Below are 16295 nucleotides of genomic sequence, written 5' to 3' on the forward strand. Positions count from 1 at the left end.
GTGAGATATCATAATGGATAAATCCTCGCGAGACACCCTGGTTATAATTATAAAAAAAATTAAATATCCATTTAAGTGCTAACATATTATGGGACTATTCATACTTATTGTTTTGAAAGAGAACTCCAAACAATCTAAACATCTAGTAACAACAATAATATAATATAAAAATATTTATAGACAGACACCTATTATTTAAATCAGTTAAATCATTGAATTTGTTCATTACTAAACCTAGTTTACAATAATGAAACCAGTAATTGTTAATTTGTTCTTTTAATAGATTTAATGATTCCAAATAATAATGGGTCATGTATTTTGATTTTATTCAGGAATTACAGATAATTATAATTTTTTAAATTAAGTTGCTTTTGACAAATAATATTTATTTCTGTTTCTAAAAAATATATAAGGTTTTATGATTCATTTAAAAAAGACAATATAAAACAAAATTATTTCTTCAATAAACCTCTCGTGACTACATTTGATGGCTTGTCATATTTTTCAGTACCTGGTAAGTTATAATCAATTGCTACAGACTTTGCTAGATCAGACAGGGCCTAAAAAAATAAAAATATTCAATTTGCTTATTTTAAATAGTAAGAACTATAATAAGGTAGCTAACAAAAATGGTAGTATACAAAATTAGTTATGCTTACTCTAAAAGTGTTAGGTTCCCAAATAGCTAAATCAGCTAAAACTTTCTTGTTCAATTGAATGTCACATCTTGATAAACTATCCTTAAAATTATTTATTTCAACTCCATGTTCTTCACACCCTGCTTTAATGCGAGTATTCCATAGCTAAAATATTAAATTTAAAATTAAATATTAAACAATAAAAAAATATGTTTCCTTACAAATTATTAACTAAGAAATCGTATTTTTAATTAATTTTGAATATTATAGGTACATTTTTTAACAATTAAATAAATTGGTATAAATACCTACATTTTTGGTATGCAAAAATATAATATGTTCAATATATACAGGTCATTAAACTTTCACAGAAAATAATTAAGAACTATTATTAACCTATTACAAAATGTATCAATCAGCAGTTGGTTATTCGACTAATGCAAAAATTTATTTTTAAATTTGAATCATTAAATATCTATACAATAGTTTAGAATCTTCCTGGACACATTGTATAATAATATACATACTAGAGTTAATTTATTAGTTATAGCTTACTACAGATATTTTCTAAGTATGATACAATATAAGCAATAGTTAATATAGAATACAATTTTAAATATTTAGAAATTGAAATCAGTAGTAATATGAGATGGAAGAACCAAATTAATACTTTAGTCAAAAAACTTAGAAAAATGAATAATTATATTAAGAAATCTAAATGAAATTCTAGAACTACCTAAATTTTGCCAGGTTTGCTTATTATTGGTAAAATCAATGATCTCCTATGGTATAATGGTTTGGGTGGAGCATTTGATAATGCTATATCTCAATTAGAAATATACCAAAATCAAATAATTAGAATATTCCTCAATAAAGAACAAATGTACAATGTACTCAGCAACAAATTTGTTGTGGCTAGGATATGCATTTTGTTTCGTCTTTAAAAGGAATATAAGGATCTGGTTTATCTATACTCTAGAGCAGGGGTCACCAACTGGCGGACCGCGGTCCGGATACGGACCTCGAGCACTTTTTTTACGGACCGCGCGCGCGTTTTCATTTTACATTGATTAAATTCATATGCGCCATACTGGCGAGGGAAACGCGCCATCGTCGGAGTGAGAGACAAATTTAAAAAATGTATATACCTACCTATTTATTAACGTGTGTATAATACAATCTGAATAAATAAATAAGTATAATCACAAATTTATAAATTATAAATACCTATTTATTAACGTGTGTAAAAGTCATTGAAACTGTTTGGACCGCGTAAAGTTTGGTAAGTTTCAAAACGGACCCCCATAGAAATTAGTTGGTGACCCCTGCTCTAGAGTGTCTCAATTATATTACTATAATTAGTCTATAACAATAATTACTAAAAATATGGCATACATTTTTTTTACAAACAAATCTTAAATTCAAATACTTATTAACACAATTACAATTATTACTTTTATGAATCACAATCATTATTTCCTTTTTTTAATTATGAATATAATACAATATAGGCAAATACCAATCTTAAGAGATAAAAGATTTATGTAGAATTTTAAGCAGTAGTTGAATCAGTTTGTTTATTAATTTATGATACAAATGTTACTATAATTAATTTAGTAATTAATTAAGCAATATTGAATCAGCAATTGAAAAAAATACCCTACAATAGGTATAATGTATTTGTTTTGTAACTTACATCAATCATATCACTTTTTCGCACAGTCCGTCCAATTGTAGCAAATTGAAGAGCACGGTGAACCGCCTTAATGGCAATGGAATAACAATTTCTTCGGCGACCCGAAAAGTGCTAAAAACATAATACATGTGAAACACAATAATATTACTTAATACTTACAAGGGAGGACTTGTACATATACATATATATGTATATGTATTATACCCTTATCATATAATACATTTTATTTGAATCAACTGAGAATTATATGAGTTATTTATATATCCATATAAACATTATAAATAATGCCCATAGACATAAATATTAAGAATTAAGATATTTTAAAATGTTATTTACAGCAGCAATTTTGAAAATTTTCCTTTTTCTCCAAAACTCATCTGGGCCTCTACTTCTCACCATCATCATTGCCGTAGTAAAAACCATTGTAAATTACAAAAATATCCAAGAGTACCTATTTGAATAATAATATAAGATTTAACAAACACCTTTTTAAAATACTAAATTTAAGTATTTGGATTTTAACTTTTTACTTTTTACTTTTTAGGATTATAATTTATAAATTATAATCTATAACCTTATCGTCTTTACACTGGCGATAAGCCGGCGGATTTATAGAATGCAAATTTGACTGATAAGAGATTTTGAATTTTGATTTTTAATGAAAATAAAGTCACCCATACGGCCATACCTAATAAAAATATCATTTTTTCATTTTTTACGACGGTCTTTAATGATTTTATTAGAATATCGTGCCTTAAACATAAATATTAAAGATTTTTTAATATCTATAGTCTTAAATGGCAGCTTATTAAAATGTGGGACTGTGGGAGCGCGTTTCTGTGATAGTAGTATCTACAGTCGTGGTTAACCTCAAAGACTCAAAATTTAAAGCATAGACTGCTGCAGCTGCATAGTAGTTACTAGTTTTGTACTTATGTATTATGTAGTAAAAACTAATAGCCTTAACTACCTATATTAAATTATTAAGTATTTGATCAGCAACTTGTTTCGTAATTTCGTATTTAGTATTTTCGATTTCAGCAAGGAAACAATTTAAGAATTCATTTTAGTATAAAATTAAAGTTGGGAATTACGGGTCAAATGAACGATTCGGTTCGTTTGGATAGGGTCATTGAAAAGACCCGTTCATATGATTCGTTCATTTCGTTCGTTGAACGATGCCCCGGAGTGGGGGATGGTGGCACTTGTTCTCCGGACACCGTGACTTGCCCGGAGAAAAATGCCGCCCGATGGTCGAGGATCGAACCCGGTCCGGCTGAGCCACAGCCGACGCGGTAGAGGTAGACCACTCGGCCACCTCGTCCCCCGACGAACGTATTATAAACTTAGCGACTATTGCATTAAACAAAGATCCAATCTTATACGATTTTCGTTCATGAATGATGAACGTATTATAAACATAACGACTATTGTGTAAAATAAAGATCTAGTCATATCAGTCATAATATCATAGGTATCATCGCGTTCATTTAGTAAACTTGAACGAATTGGAATATTTTATTGATTTTAAATGTTTCGTGATAATAGTCATAACTCATAATCAAATTTTGAAATGGTTATTGAATTAATTGAATATTATCTAGTTATGAGAATAAAGAGGTTCAAATGTTTTTTAACTGCTCACTAGAAGTCTTTTTATTAAATAATAAATTATGCTTTCTCGTGTTGTTTTTTTGTGGGATTACATTGTTTAGCTGAATAAAGAATTTTGTAAAAAGTTATGTCAATAAATCTATAATTATTTTTATATTGTTGTGTTACCCGGAAAATAAGTACTGTAGTACACTCATATTAATATAAGTAAATAATATACAAATCCATACTTTAATATTAATTTAAGTATGTTTGCATATAAAAAATAAATATAGGTACCTACACAGTAAAAAAATTAAAAATAAGTTATCTATCAAAAATGGAATATATATATAGTCAACTCCAATTATTGTTGTAATACGTTGAATTAATGTTAGTATTTAAATTCAAAAAAAGGTAAAATAAGTGAAAAATTACTATAATGATTGATTATAAATACAATTGATTTATAATATTTACAATCAATGGTATAATGTAAGAACTTGGATGTTGGTATATTGATCATTAAAATGATGCTGAGTTTACCAACTAAATATTTAAAATACTAAGATTGACATAGATCAAATTAAATATACTTCATTTGATATATATTATATAATCAAAATCAATTATCATTATTGTTTTTGTGATCACGGACAAGACTATAGATAAACTAAATCGCGGTTTGAAAATATCATAGAGTGAAATGTGATTACCGATTACCTAAAGAGTTCGGATGGATCACTACCTTTTGTTCCACAATTTTTTGTTCCTAGTCAACTTATTCCAATCATATTAATTTCCAAATTTTACTTTTGTTCCAATACCTATTTATCGAAAGACATTTGTTCCATATAAATTTCATCCAATTATATATTTTCACATTTACATTTTGTTCCGATGAACTTTTGAGTTGAGGGCAGTAAGTTGTCCGAAAAATGATAAGGAAGTATATACCACTAGACGTCCAAACCAATTACTATTACTATTACAATTATAATATGTTCGTGGTCCAGACCAACTATTTACTTATACCAGAGATCCAGCAGTCAGTGACACCAATACGAAATAATTTAGAGTGATGCATGTCAGTGATGCCATGCTAGCGGCACTCGTCGCTACGCTCCTCGGCGCCATTGCTACGGTCCGCAAATCGAAAATATCCCTCGACTTGCTGTGCAACGCCACCTCAAGTTGATCACACTGTAACCAAAAGGTAACCATCGTACCTAACCACTCTTATTAACTTTCGGACAACTGCTTATCACTCTGAATTTTTTTGCAAACCATATCAGCAGCAGCAGCTGTCTTATATATTTAGTTGAATTAATCCTATAACCAATTATTCCAATGATATTTGTTCCATAGGATATTATATGCTACAAAAACATTTGTTCCAATATTCTCTTTATCAAATTAAATTTGTTCCAATAAGTTTTTGGGACAAAAGTTTTTGGAACAAATGTCTATTGGAACGAAATATTGTTGAACATGTAATACGGTCATTATTAAGAATTTTGAGTTGGTAGCAATGCAATCCGAACGAGAACGAAATTGAACGAATGAACGAAAGAACGACTTTTTATTATTTCACGATCCGGATTGTTTCGTTCACACTTTTGAACCGTTCACTTTGATCCGTTCGGCGTTCGTTCGCGTACGACACATCTCTAAGTATAATATATTAAATTAAAATACTTACGATGAAAAAAAAACCTTGGTAAGTACCTTTCTTTTATATCAATATTAATTATGTTAAAATTATATTCATAATATCTTTAGTAGTTATTTTATCTGAAAATTAAAATATCTACATTATATTTCTAAAAATTATTTTAAATGAGTTGCAGTTGAACCTTAATTATCTGAATCTCCATTATACCAACCAGCTATTATTCTATTGTCCAATGTTTATCAAAAAATATCATCAACATGTTTCTATGTACTCTGTGATTATATATTTGAATATTTCTAATATATTAATAAATAGTAATCCATAATGTAATAATATGTAACATAACATTGTCGTATCTAAGCATATTTAAAAAAATATTTATTTTTTTCCAGTATCCAGCCTTATATTCAGTCTTAATTAATTCAAAGAATCTAGGTTTTATTGTATATTATATTAAACAATAATAATTTAAATATATTCAAATATAACTCGATTAACTGTGGTTAATAATTATATGTATCTTAATATTTTTAATAAAGCTTGAACTATTTTTATTAATTAAATATTATTCGTGAGAATATCGTTAGAAATTTTCTTCTCAAAATTTTATGTCAGTAAAAAATAAATTAAATTGTGCCAATTATTTTAAATATACAAATGTGCTCTTACATTTCCTTACTTTAATTTATTTAATTTCTAAAATTTACTACCCAAGTTATTACCTATTGTACTAATAATTAATATCACTTTCAATCTTGAAATCTTTCCATATCTTCAAAAATGTCCATAACATATTATGTATTGTATGTATAAAATATAAATCATTATATTGAATACTGTAATTACATATTTATATTGTTGCACAAATTATTTTAGATGAATGCATTAATTTAACAATAATGTGTATGTAATTTTTTTAAGAGGGTGTTGATTGGTAGGAAATTAGATCTTTGAAAGTTAGTACTTTGAGAGGTTAAATATGAACATTTCCAGTGTTTTTAAAAATAATCGAGAAGAACTAATAAAAAATTAAGGCTAACAACAATTTTAATGCAAACCTAATTTTCAGTGAAATCATGTTTTTTTGTGGAACTCAAATTTTTGATACTTGAAATTTTCTCAAAATGGTTATATTAGCAATTACTTTTCCCTTCCTTTTAAATTGCATAATATTCTGTTTTTTTAAATATAAAATTACTTTTTTTAGGGGACGTAAACAAGCAGAAAGCGATGATGAAGCTTCTGTAGATTTTGATGGTGAAAATTCAGAAAGTGATTATGATGAGAACGAAAAGCTCCTTCTAGAAAAGACAAGAAAAGAACTAGCTCAAGGACCATATGATTCAGATGAGGAAAGCGAAGTAATTAATATTGTGTACAATTTGTATATTTAGTTCATATTATGTTTTATGATATATTTTAACAAATAATTAAGAGTCAAAATTTTTACAAACTATTCTTTGATATAGTAATTTTTTTTCTATTTTGTAACAAAAATAAAAATTTAAATGGTCAATTTAAAAACGTATGAATATTTGTTTTCATTAGTACTTGAATCATTCCGTTTTTTTCTGAAAAAGCTGAATTATTAAAATATATTTAAGTAATAATTTGTAGATTGAATTTATTTTTAACTTATAACTTAACTGATTATCACATAATGAATGATTATTTGAGATCTTTTAATTATATTAAACATAATAGATTAAAAATAATAAGTTTTAAAATGTACAATTATGTCTAGGAAGAAGTATTTCCACTACGTAATAAACTAGATCAATATGAAGATAGTGAAGATGATGAAGAAGTTGAAAATGATATTGAACCGGATTCTAATGATGAAGAAGAAAAAAATATTAGTGATAGTGATATAGAAGGTGCAGAAAGTGGTTCTGATGATTTACCCAATGATAAAGCTTGGGGTCAACTAAGAAAATCATTTTATAACACGGATTACTTAGATAAGGATCATGGAGGTAACATAATTATATTTTATTATTTTATTTTATACATAAATAAATTTTAATGAAATGTATTAAGGTTTTGAGGGAGAAGAGGACGAAGAAACTGCTAAAATGGAAGAAGAAGAAGCACGTAAAATCCATCAAAGAATGATGTCTGAATTAGAAAATGTAGACCTTGACAGTGAACTTTTTATTGTAAGTAAGTTATGATAGATAAAATATATTTACAGAATGTTTAATTTATTGATATCAATTTTTCTAGGGGACTAAAGTAACTGAAAATCTAAAAGAAGGAGCTGACACAAATGATATAACACAAATGATGACAGTTAAAAAAGATTTGAGTTCAATGAGTGATCGTGAAAAAAAAAAATTGTTGATGAAAGAATCACCTGAACTTTTTGGACTAATCACAGATTTCAAATGTGATTATTTCTTAACATTTTTTTCTTTTAAATAAGAATTCAAATAATCTATCATATACTTAATAATATAATTATTTATTATTATATTATAGCCTACATGGCCAGTGCACAAGATAAATTATCTCCTTTTTTGAAATTGGTTAAATCTGGCATCATACCAAATAGTCGATTTACAGAATACGTGCAGTGTTATTATGAAATAATATTAAAGTAATAATAATATTTTATACCAATAAAAACTGTTAAAAATATTATTTAATTTTTTTTATTGTTTTAGTTATTGTACAAATATTGGCTTCTATTTTCTTATGAAATCTAATCGTAAACCAGTGCAAAATCATCCTATTATGAATAGATTACTTCGGTACCGTGAAATGTTATGTGAACAAAATAAACATTTTGAAACGTTAATATTACCTCAGATTGATCAAATATTATCTGATATCAATATAATTGAGTATGAAATTGTTTAATTTAAACTAATTATTTTAAATGTTTAATTGTTTATTTGTTTTTTTTTTTAGGTCTAATTCTAAGGCAAGTAAAAATAAATCTAAAAAATTACTTAATTTATTAACAAAACCAACACATAAAGCTGTTCAAATAATTAAGCCCAAGGAAAATAATCTGGAAAATGTGATTGAGAATCAACCAAATAAATTTGAGGATAGTGCAGATGAAGAAGAAGATGCAACAGAAGTTAAAGGTATAATACTAATTTAATATAAAGCTATAATAAGTATATTGGTGTTTTCATAACAAATTTTATATTTTATAGTAGAACCTTTAGTAAACACTGATGAAAAACGTGGTATAACCTATCAAATAGCTAAAAATAAGGGACTTACACCTCGACGTAAGAAAGAACTTAGAAATCCAAGGGTGAAAAATCGTATGAAATATCGTAAAGCAAAAATTCGTAGGAAGGGACAGGTTTGCTTAATGAATATTCAAATTTTATGTTTGGAGTTTCATATTATGAATATGAGTATTAAAAATTATACATTTTTCATTTCAGATTTCAGAGCCACGTAAAGAAATTCGTCGTTATGATGGAGAAATATCTGGTATTAAAGTTAATCTGTCTAAGAGCATAAAAATTAAGGCCTAATTGTTTATGATTTTATTTGTGGTATATGATTTTTTTAAAGAAAAAGTCAATATTTATATGTTTTTAAATAAATAATAATATTTAGCCTAAATCAAGTTGCATTTGTTCTTGAAATAAAATAAAATATTGTTTTACTTACTACTTATACATTGTATTTGTTTGTGATAATTTGTTAGTTATTTACTATTTTCAATTCAGAACTAAAGTGAACCATTAGGCTTACAAAAATTGATCATTTGGAACTTTTAAATATATGAAATAAGGACCATATTTTCAATTATTTAAATTGTGTATACCATTTAAGGAGGATCCTATGAAAATACAAACTTTTTATCTTTAAATAAGAATTACCCTTTATCCTATTAATTATTAATCTGAATACTTGAATATATTGATATATTTAAATTTAAAATAAAATGGTAGTTTTTGGGGTTTTCAACTTTTTGTTTAAACGATAATAGTAGTTTTTTCAGCTATGATTTGAAACTTAATATTATAAAACTCAACATTTTATAATTTGTAAAAATGTAATAATAAATCCCAGATCTAAATATCCAATATTACATGGACAAGCTTTGTTATTTTAAGGATGTTCTTGAATAACTGTAATGGTGCCAAAATGTAACTTTTTTCATGTTAAAATAAATGTATTTACTCTCGGATAGGATATCTCAAACTGACATTCAAAATCTTTATGTTTTTCCTTTCTCCTTGTACAATTTATTCCTATTTCATTTACTTGTATTTTATTTAAACTAGTGATGTAATTATAAGGAGGATATATCCCCCAAAGCCATTTTTTTTCAACTATAATTCAATTCTCATGAACACTTGGTTATACAATCTATTGTAGTAATTTTGCTATACCTAATATTGATAACATATATTTTAAAGAATAGTAAAAATTATAAATCTTTTATGGATAGAACAATCGTTTTATACAGTGGCATGTTTAGGAATTAGAGGATAGAGGCAACCTAAGCCTATAACATTTTGTTTTTATAAAAGGGTAACTTGAAGATGAATATATTCATTACATATAAGAATAATAGATAAACAAAATCACAAATTAATTTAAAATATTTGGCAGCCAGTTAGGTGTTAAAATAAGACTTTTATAATTATTATTAGTTACTAGTTTTACGAAGTACTAAGTTAGTAAGTATTAATCTATGATAGCATTAAATTTGAGTAATCTATGAAGCTTATTGGAAAAAAGTATTAATTTTGGTTGTTTTTTTTTCATTAAAGAAACATATACTTTATAGCCTTTGCTGTGTATTAATCTAGAACCTATAACTAATTAATAGAAATCTTATAATAATTAGTAGGTAATAAATAAACTAATAACCAATATGTATATAGTATATATGATCTATAAAGGCAAAAGGCACTATGAGAAAATCCGGTTTAGAGTTTACCATGTTAAGTGTTTATAAGCTTAAAGCTCTCAGTTATTGCCGATAAAAGTTGATAGTTTGATATCATTAATAACTGAAATTAGCAACTATCATTGTGTTCTCATGTGATGCATATGTTTAACTTACAACAATTGAGTCTCTAACATCCAGACCACAGTACCAAATCACAAGACAAAATATGTAATACTGAAATTATAGTTTAATCTTTAATAGAATATTATCTATGCTATCGCTATGTCTACTACAAAAATTTAAATAAGCTTAATATGATGGAAGGTGGGTTAAAAAGTTTATTATGAAATGAGTAATTTTTAACCGAAATACCTACTAGTAGGTCGATTGGGGTACTATATACTGTACTAGGTAATTTCTTTTATGTGAGCAGTGCAACTGAGCAACTGTTATTTTTTCAAGATTGGCAGATTGCTGCCATTAAAGCTAAGCAACCAATTTTTCACACTTCAAAGAGGAGAACCAGAGAATATTTACTGTGCAACATTGTTTTTATGATTTCGATACCACAAATACGAAAAAAAGTTCGAATTGTTTAAACTTTAAACATTTATTATTTCAAACTTGAATAACTTTTTTACATATTTGTGATGTCGAAATAATAATTTAAAAACGATGTTGCACGCAGTAAATGTCCTGTTTATAGATTGAAATTTTTTTTTATCATTCCCTTTAAAAAAATCATAAGTATTTCACTATGCAGTTCGATGATATTATATCCCGGCATAACGACGTGTCAAGTATGTATACATTGTATATAGTTTGTACAATAGTATATCTGCATATTCCTTAAACGCGAGGTTCCCGACTAGTGGGGGCACAGAAGTTCAAAAGTGGGTCGTGATTATATTTTTTTGGAGAGTAATCGAAAAAAAAACCCACACTACAATATTACTGACAACTGTTACATGGAATTGATTTTAATATCGAATTGCAATCAGGTTCAGGTATATTATATATTTATGTATTATAATTATCATTCTAAAATGAATATAATATATTACCTACCTATACAATATTATAAGTAAATTCTTAAAATATACTGCAGCGCTGGCGGGAGGATTTTTGGGGCCAAGGGTAGATAGTTTTCACGGGTCCTAGAATTTTTTTTTTTGGTAGGGACAACATTTTTTTTAGCACGTCATGCAACATCACTATATAATTAGTGTCTCATAGGTACAGCCCGATTTTGATGGTCAAAATTCGCTCCTACAACATAATAATTTAATAGACATACTTGCCAATTAAAGGTCTATTTGCGATCCCTACACTTGTTCAAACCAAAATTTTTACAACATACTTTTGTAAAAATGTAGATTGACACCTAAAGCTATCTGTATCTGCCATGGCAGATTTTTTCATGGGCCCTATAGGCACAACAATTTTTCTTAACACGTCAAAATACTTATTTTTTTGAAAATTTTTATTTTTTATATAACTACCTTAAAATATTTATTGAAATTTAAGTATACATAACCAATTAAAATTTTTCAGCGAATTATTTTTGTATCGTAGTCGGGCGTTGGCATTATAATTTTTTTTTACTCTCACTCGTTTATTAAATTTTGAGCGAAGCGAAGAATGTATTGGTTGTACAATGATGTTTATTGCTTTTTCTTTTTCTTTTTTTATTCATACGGGTGTCGGCCGCATTTGTGTCGACAGAAACAATTCTTATCATACAAACAACAAATTTCGATATTATGCCTTTGTGAGTAGCTATAGGTACTGATTGAGAACGCAGATCGTTAGGTGCACATGTGAGTGAGTGGATCAACAAAAATTGCACGGACGATCGGACGTTTCGTGAGTAAAAACTTAAGCTATTGGGTTGTCAAAAATACGAATACGAAGTCAATGATGCACGTAAAGGCTAGGGCGAACGGCGTGAATATTACGTGCTTGAGCGAGGTCGGCGCGGCGAAAGAGAAAGCGCCGCGCCGTGTGCCGTTCGTGCAACAGTCGAAAACGTCCCGACGAACGCGAAATCGGTCGATTGTTGCAAAGAACATAAACAAATTTCACGACTGTTAGCGAGAACAGGTACGTCGGTCTGTAGAACGAATTCAACAACAAGAAGGACGGTGCGAAATTCGTGGTTGATGCTGTATAGGTAAGTGCGGTGATAATCGCGCACCCTTAAAGAAGAGCAGGACTATTTGAGTTGATTTGGACAGCGTACGTGGATCCTATATACCGTGCGATGAATGCTGGTTTGAGTCGATCGATGGAAATCCCCACCATGGATATAGGTCGCGTTGCACCTTATAAACGTCTTCTCCCGCGGCGTTCGAGTGGAGCGAGTCTGACCGCGTCGATCACGACAAAAACATGACTGACCGGCCGGCTCAGATCGATGAGCACGATGAGTGAGTGCGTTGAGTATCGTGTTACACGGCGCATGGGGTGTATCGGAGCTATCAGCTACCAGCTCAGTTGAACGGGGTGAAATTACTCACCCGTGAGTCGTATACCAACCGCCCGGATGAGCTCGTTCGATGTCCGCTTTGAACGTGTGTGACTGACGACTGTGTTGCTCAACGCGAGTAGTACGATAGACAACTGTGGCGATTCGTGTGTGCGGTGATGAGCGCAGAATTGAGCGTGCGGTGAAAACGTTCTACCATCCGGTTCGACTGAGGGTGCTACGTCGATGTTCGAATGTGACGAGTGCCGAAGGTGATTAAAAGTGATTTGCACATATCCTGCTCGAAATGTCGGCGTTGGTCGATGATGATGACGTAGTCGGGCACGCCGAACCGTGCTATCCAGACATCTAGTTTGTTGTTAAAAACTGCGCGACTGCGTAGGCCGACATAATGCTCGATCGGCCACGACTGGCCAGCGCGTGAATCGGTCAACAAAACTGTCAGTAGATCCGCCGGAGTGCCGGACAGTGGTAGCGGCCCGACCAAGTCGAGGCGAATGTGACCGAAGCGTCGCCCCGCGTGCTGTGATGCTAGACGTCGTGTGTTTGTGTACTTTGGCGCGTTGTGACGGTTCGCAGCTAGGTACATCGACACATGTATACGTGCTGCCCGCGGAATAATCCTAATATACAGTACGCCGTCCGGAGAGGTGATATTTTTAGCAATAAAATCCTTGCCTGCACACATACAATACAATACGTGTTCTAAAGCAATAACTGCATGTTATCCCATTAGGAACAGTTAATGGAAACTAATAAATCAATTAAAAAATTTAAAGAAATTAAATATTCTATAAGTGAAATCCTTGATTAAGTTGTGTCATCACGATTTAAAGTAACACTAAATATGTCAGGTGGATGACCTTATATTGCAATTAGGTTTTCGGGAGGTGATAGGGAAGGGCGCGTAGCTAGAAATTTCGGTAGCGGTGTCGTATGCTATCTACGCACTGAATGTTATCTACACATTGCTATTTACGTATAAATTAGTGTCGTATGCTATCTACGCACTAAATGTTATAAAAAAATCTTACTTCGTTTTAAACCAGAGCACTTCATAAATAAATGAAGATTGTCAATACCCAATACCATACGAGCTCTACTATCTGGCATAAACTTAATCCGCTATTACATTTTCCATTAATATCGACATATGTAAAAAACGGATTTTTTTTACGAATGGACTGATAGGTTTGACAACCACGTGTTTGGCAACGTAAGTATTTTGTTTTCACAAATTGCCCATCGGAATCTCGTTTGCGGCTATTTTTATAACATTCTTTGAGAACGCCACCACACACTATTCATTGCTAACATTATTGATTTTTTCACAAAATTCTTGTTTAGGTAAGACACCTTTTTGTTTTAAAAAATTCACACAAGTATCATCAGTATAAATAATATGTCTATATAAATCACCAATTGAAGTCATTTTGAACGCAATACAAATGACAAACACACGCGAATAATTCACAGACACAACTAATCGACAATCGTTAAAAACCCGTGGGATCTAACTTTATACTTTGTAGAGTGTAGATAAATATTTGTAGATAGCATACGACACCGCTACCCGATTAATTTCTAGTGGGGGGGGGGGGGGGTGGGTGTTAATCAAAATTAATTGAAAAAATTATAAACACAAAATTGATAACTTTACGTAGGTATACGATAGTTCATCATGATAATCAAATAATCAATAATTAAGAGATCGTAAACGTTTTCTTACACGCTGCATAAAAAGATATATTAAATCGTGCATGAAACGAGTAATCGATAAAATGTCACAGAACGGTCTAAAATAGTAATTAATGCCGGATCCCGGCTTAAGTGCTTTACATTATTGTTATCGTAATATAAACTAATATACTTCATTTTGATAAATAAGTGTAATTTACGATTTAAGATAATTCGTGCTTATGATGCATCTTTATCTTGATAAAAAAATATTAAGTATACCACGGCTGAGGGGGGGGGGGTGTTATTACACCTGTAACACCTCCCCTGGCTACGCGCCTGGGGAAGGGAGTACTTAAATACATATTTTTAATACTGTTGATCACTACAATGAGTATCTCGAGATTTTTGTTTAGTAATCTGCTGTAATAGGATTACAGTTTTAACTATTTTTATAGTGGAATTTTGTTTTATTTTACAATACCTAGCTCTAATAACGATAAGATAATCAGATAACAATAATCAAATAATAAAATAAGTGTGAAATAATTAAACATTATTTTTAGCGTAAGATATATTTCATCGACTGTATTAAATATTAATTAAATGTATAACAAAATATTTATAACGGTAATAAATGCAGGTTAGGTTAGCTTAACTTAAAATTAATTTAATTAATTTATCGTATGAATTGTTAAAAGTTTTCGCCATTATGTTCTAAACATGATTCCAGTCATCTCAAAAATTCAGTAGAAGTTGCCGCCTTGATTTGATTACAGCGGATTACTTAACAAAAATCATCACATACCTACTCCAGATACTCATTGTAGTGAACAACAGTATTAATAAATTATAGTTTGTAAACAGATAAAGTAAATTAAACATTTATTTGGCACTTATGTTATTATTTCCAGTGGTTATAAAAGAAAATTGCATTAAACACGTATTATGTATAAATCCAAATTATGACTTACTCTAACTTGAACAGTTTTGTATATAGAAAAAAACTTTTGGTACAAAAAATGTTTAAAAAATAATAATCTATGTAGAAAAAAAATAGTGTTTCCATTTAAAAAAATGTAAGTTGTATTGTGCATGCACACACCAATAGGTAATAGTGTTAAAATTTTTTAAATTAATCTGAAAATATGTATTTAAGTACTCCCTATAACCTCCCGAAAATCCAATTGCAAAACTAGGTCATCCACCTGATATATTTAGTGTTACCTTAAATCGTGATCATACTGTTGGGAGGAGGATTAATTTTCAAATAAATGAAGATTTTTTTATACATTTAATGCTTAAATTTTAAAAGTAATCATATAGATTGCTAAATTTGTGTGTTACAAATAATGCTTTGAAAAACAAATTTAAAATTCCAGGGTGAGCAATAAGTGCCCCTGTTTACTGGTAATGTACTACCAATCTATTATATTTTCACTAATACCTATTACCTACATATTGTAAGGATAATACCTATAAATTGTTATTAACTAATAATACCTATAAGTTAATAACGCAATGATATTTGATAAAAAATTATAATATAGGTATCCATGCGTTATTGTTTTTGGCATAAATTAATTCAACCTACTCAGTATTAAAGTACCTAACATTTAAAGTTAAAGTATATATGTTGGTACTTTGGGATTTTG

The 16295-nt window shown here is 29.4% G+C and overlaps 2 protein-coding genes across 3 annotated transcripts; one reads left to right on the top strand and one right to left on the bottom strand.

The window, feature by feature from the left end:
- Positions 1-302: 302 nt before the first annotated feature.
- On the bottom strand, positions 303-2901 carry mRpL20 (mitochondrial ribosomal protein L20). The gene is made up of 4 exons (XM_015509310.2): positions 2671-2901; positions 2335-2445; positions 660-803; positions 303-560 (listed from the first exon to the last, which is right to left on the bottom strand). Exons 1-4 carry the CDS (start codon positions 2755-2757, stop codon positions 453-455), a joined length of 450 nt encoding a protein of 149 aa, XP_015364796.1. The 5' UTR covers positions 2758-2901; the 3' UTR covers positions 303-452.
- Positions 2902-5330: 2429 nt separating this feature from the next.
- Positions 5331-9247, top strand: Sas10 (UTP3 small subunit processome component Sas10). 2 transcript variants are annotated; one of them, XM_089224281.1, is made up of 10 exons: positions 5331-5647; positions 6810-6963; positions 7347-7578; positions 7643-7761; positions 7829-7991; positions 8084-8201; positions 8269-8448; positions 8516-8697; positions 8773-8924; positions 9010-9247. In XM_089224281.1, the coding sequence occupies exons 1-10, from the start codon at positions 5631-5633 to the stop codon at positions 9100-9102; spliced, it is 1410 nt and encodes a 469-aa protein (XP_089080407.1). In that variant the 5' UTR covers positions 5331-5630; the 3' UTR covers positions 9103-9247. The 2 variants fall into 2 exon arrangements, with proteins under 2 accessions (XP_089080407.1, XP_089080406.1); XM_089224280.1 differs by having other exon boundaries at positions 5336-5647; positions 8770-8924.
- The last annotated feature ends 7048 nt before the right edge of the window (positions 9248-16295 follow it).

Source organism: Diuraphis noxia, unplaced genomic scaffold (genome assembly GCF_037042655.1).
Source record: "Diuraphis noxia isolate RWA-SAM2 unplaced genomic scaffold, SU_Dnox_SAM2 contig0003, whole genome shotgun sequence".
Lineage (NCBI taxonomy): Eukaryota > Metazoa > Arthropoda > Insecta > Hemiptera > Aphididae > Diuraphis > Diuraphis noxia.

What these genes read in the sequence shown, in the direction of transcription:
- Sas10 (XM_089224280.1), top strand. An exon ending in ATTCAGATGAGGAAAGCGAA is followed by an intron (nt 6,964 to 7,346) that starts GTAATTAATATT and finishes AATTATGTCTAG; the next exon opens with GAAGAAGTATTTCCACTACG. An exon ending in AAATTCGTAGGAAGGGACAG is followed by an intron (nt 8,925 to 9,009) that starts GTTTGCTTAATG and finishes TTTTCATTTCAG; the next exon opens with ATTTCAGAGCCACGTAAAGA.
- mRpL20 (XM_015509310.2), bottom strand. Translation starts at nt 2,757, where the DNA reads ATGGTTTTTACTACGGCAATGATGATGGTGAGAAGTAGAGGCCCAGAT. An exon ending in GAAAAAGTGATATGATTGAT is followed by an intron (nt 804 to 2,334) that starts GTAAGTTACAAA and finishes TTAATATTTTAG; the next exon opens with CTATGGAATACTCGCATTAA. An exon ending in GGGAACCTAACACTTTTAGA is followed by an intron (nt 561 to 659) that starts GTAAGCATAACT and finishes TTATTTTTTTAG; the next exon opens with GCCCTGTCTGATCTAGCAAA.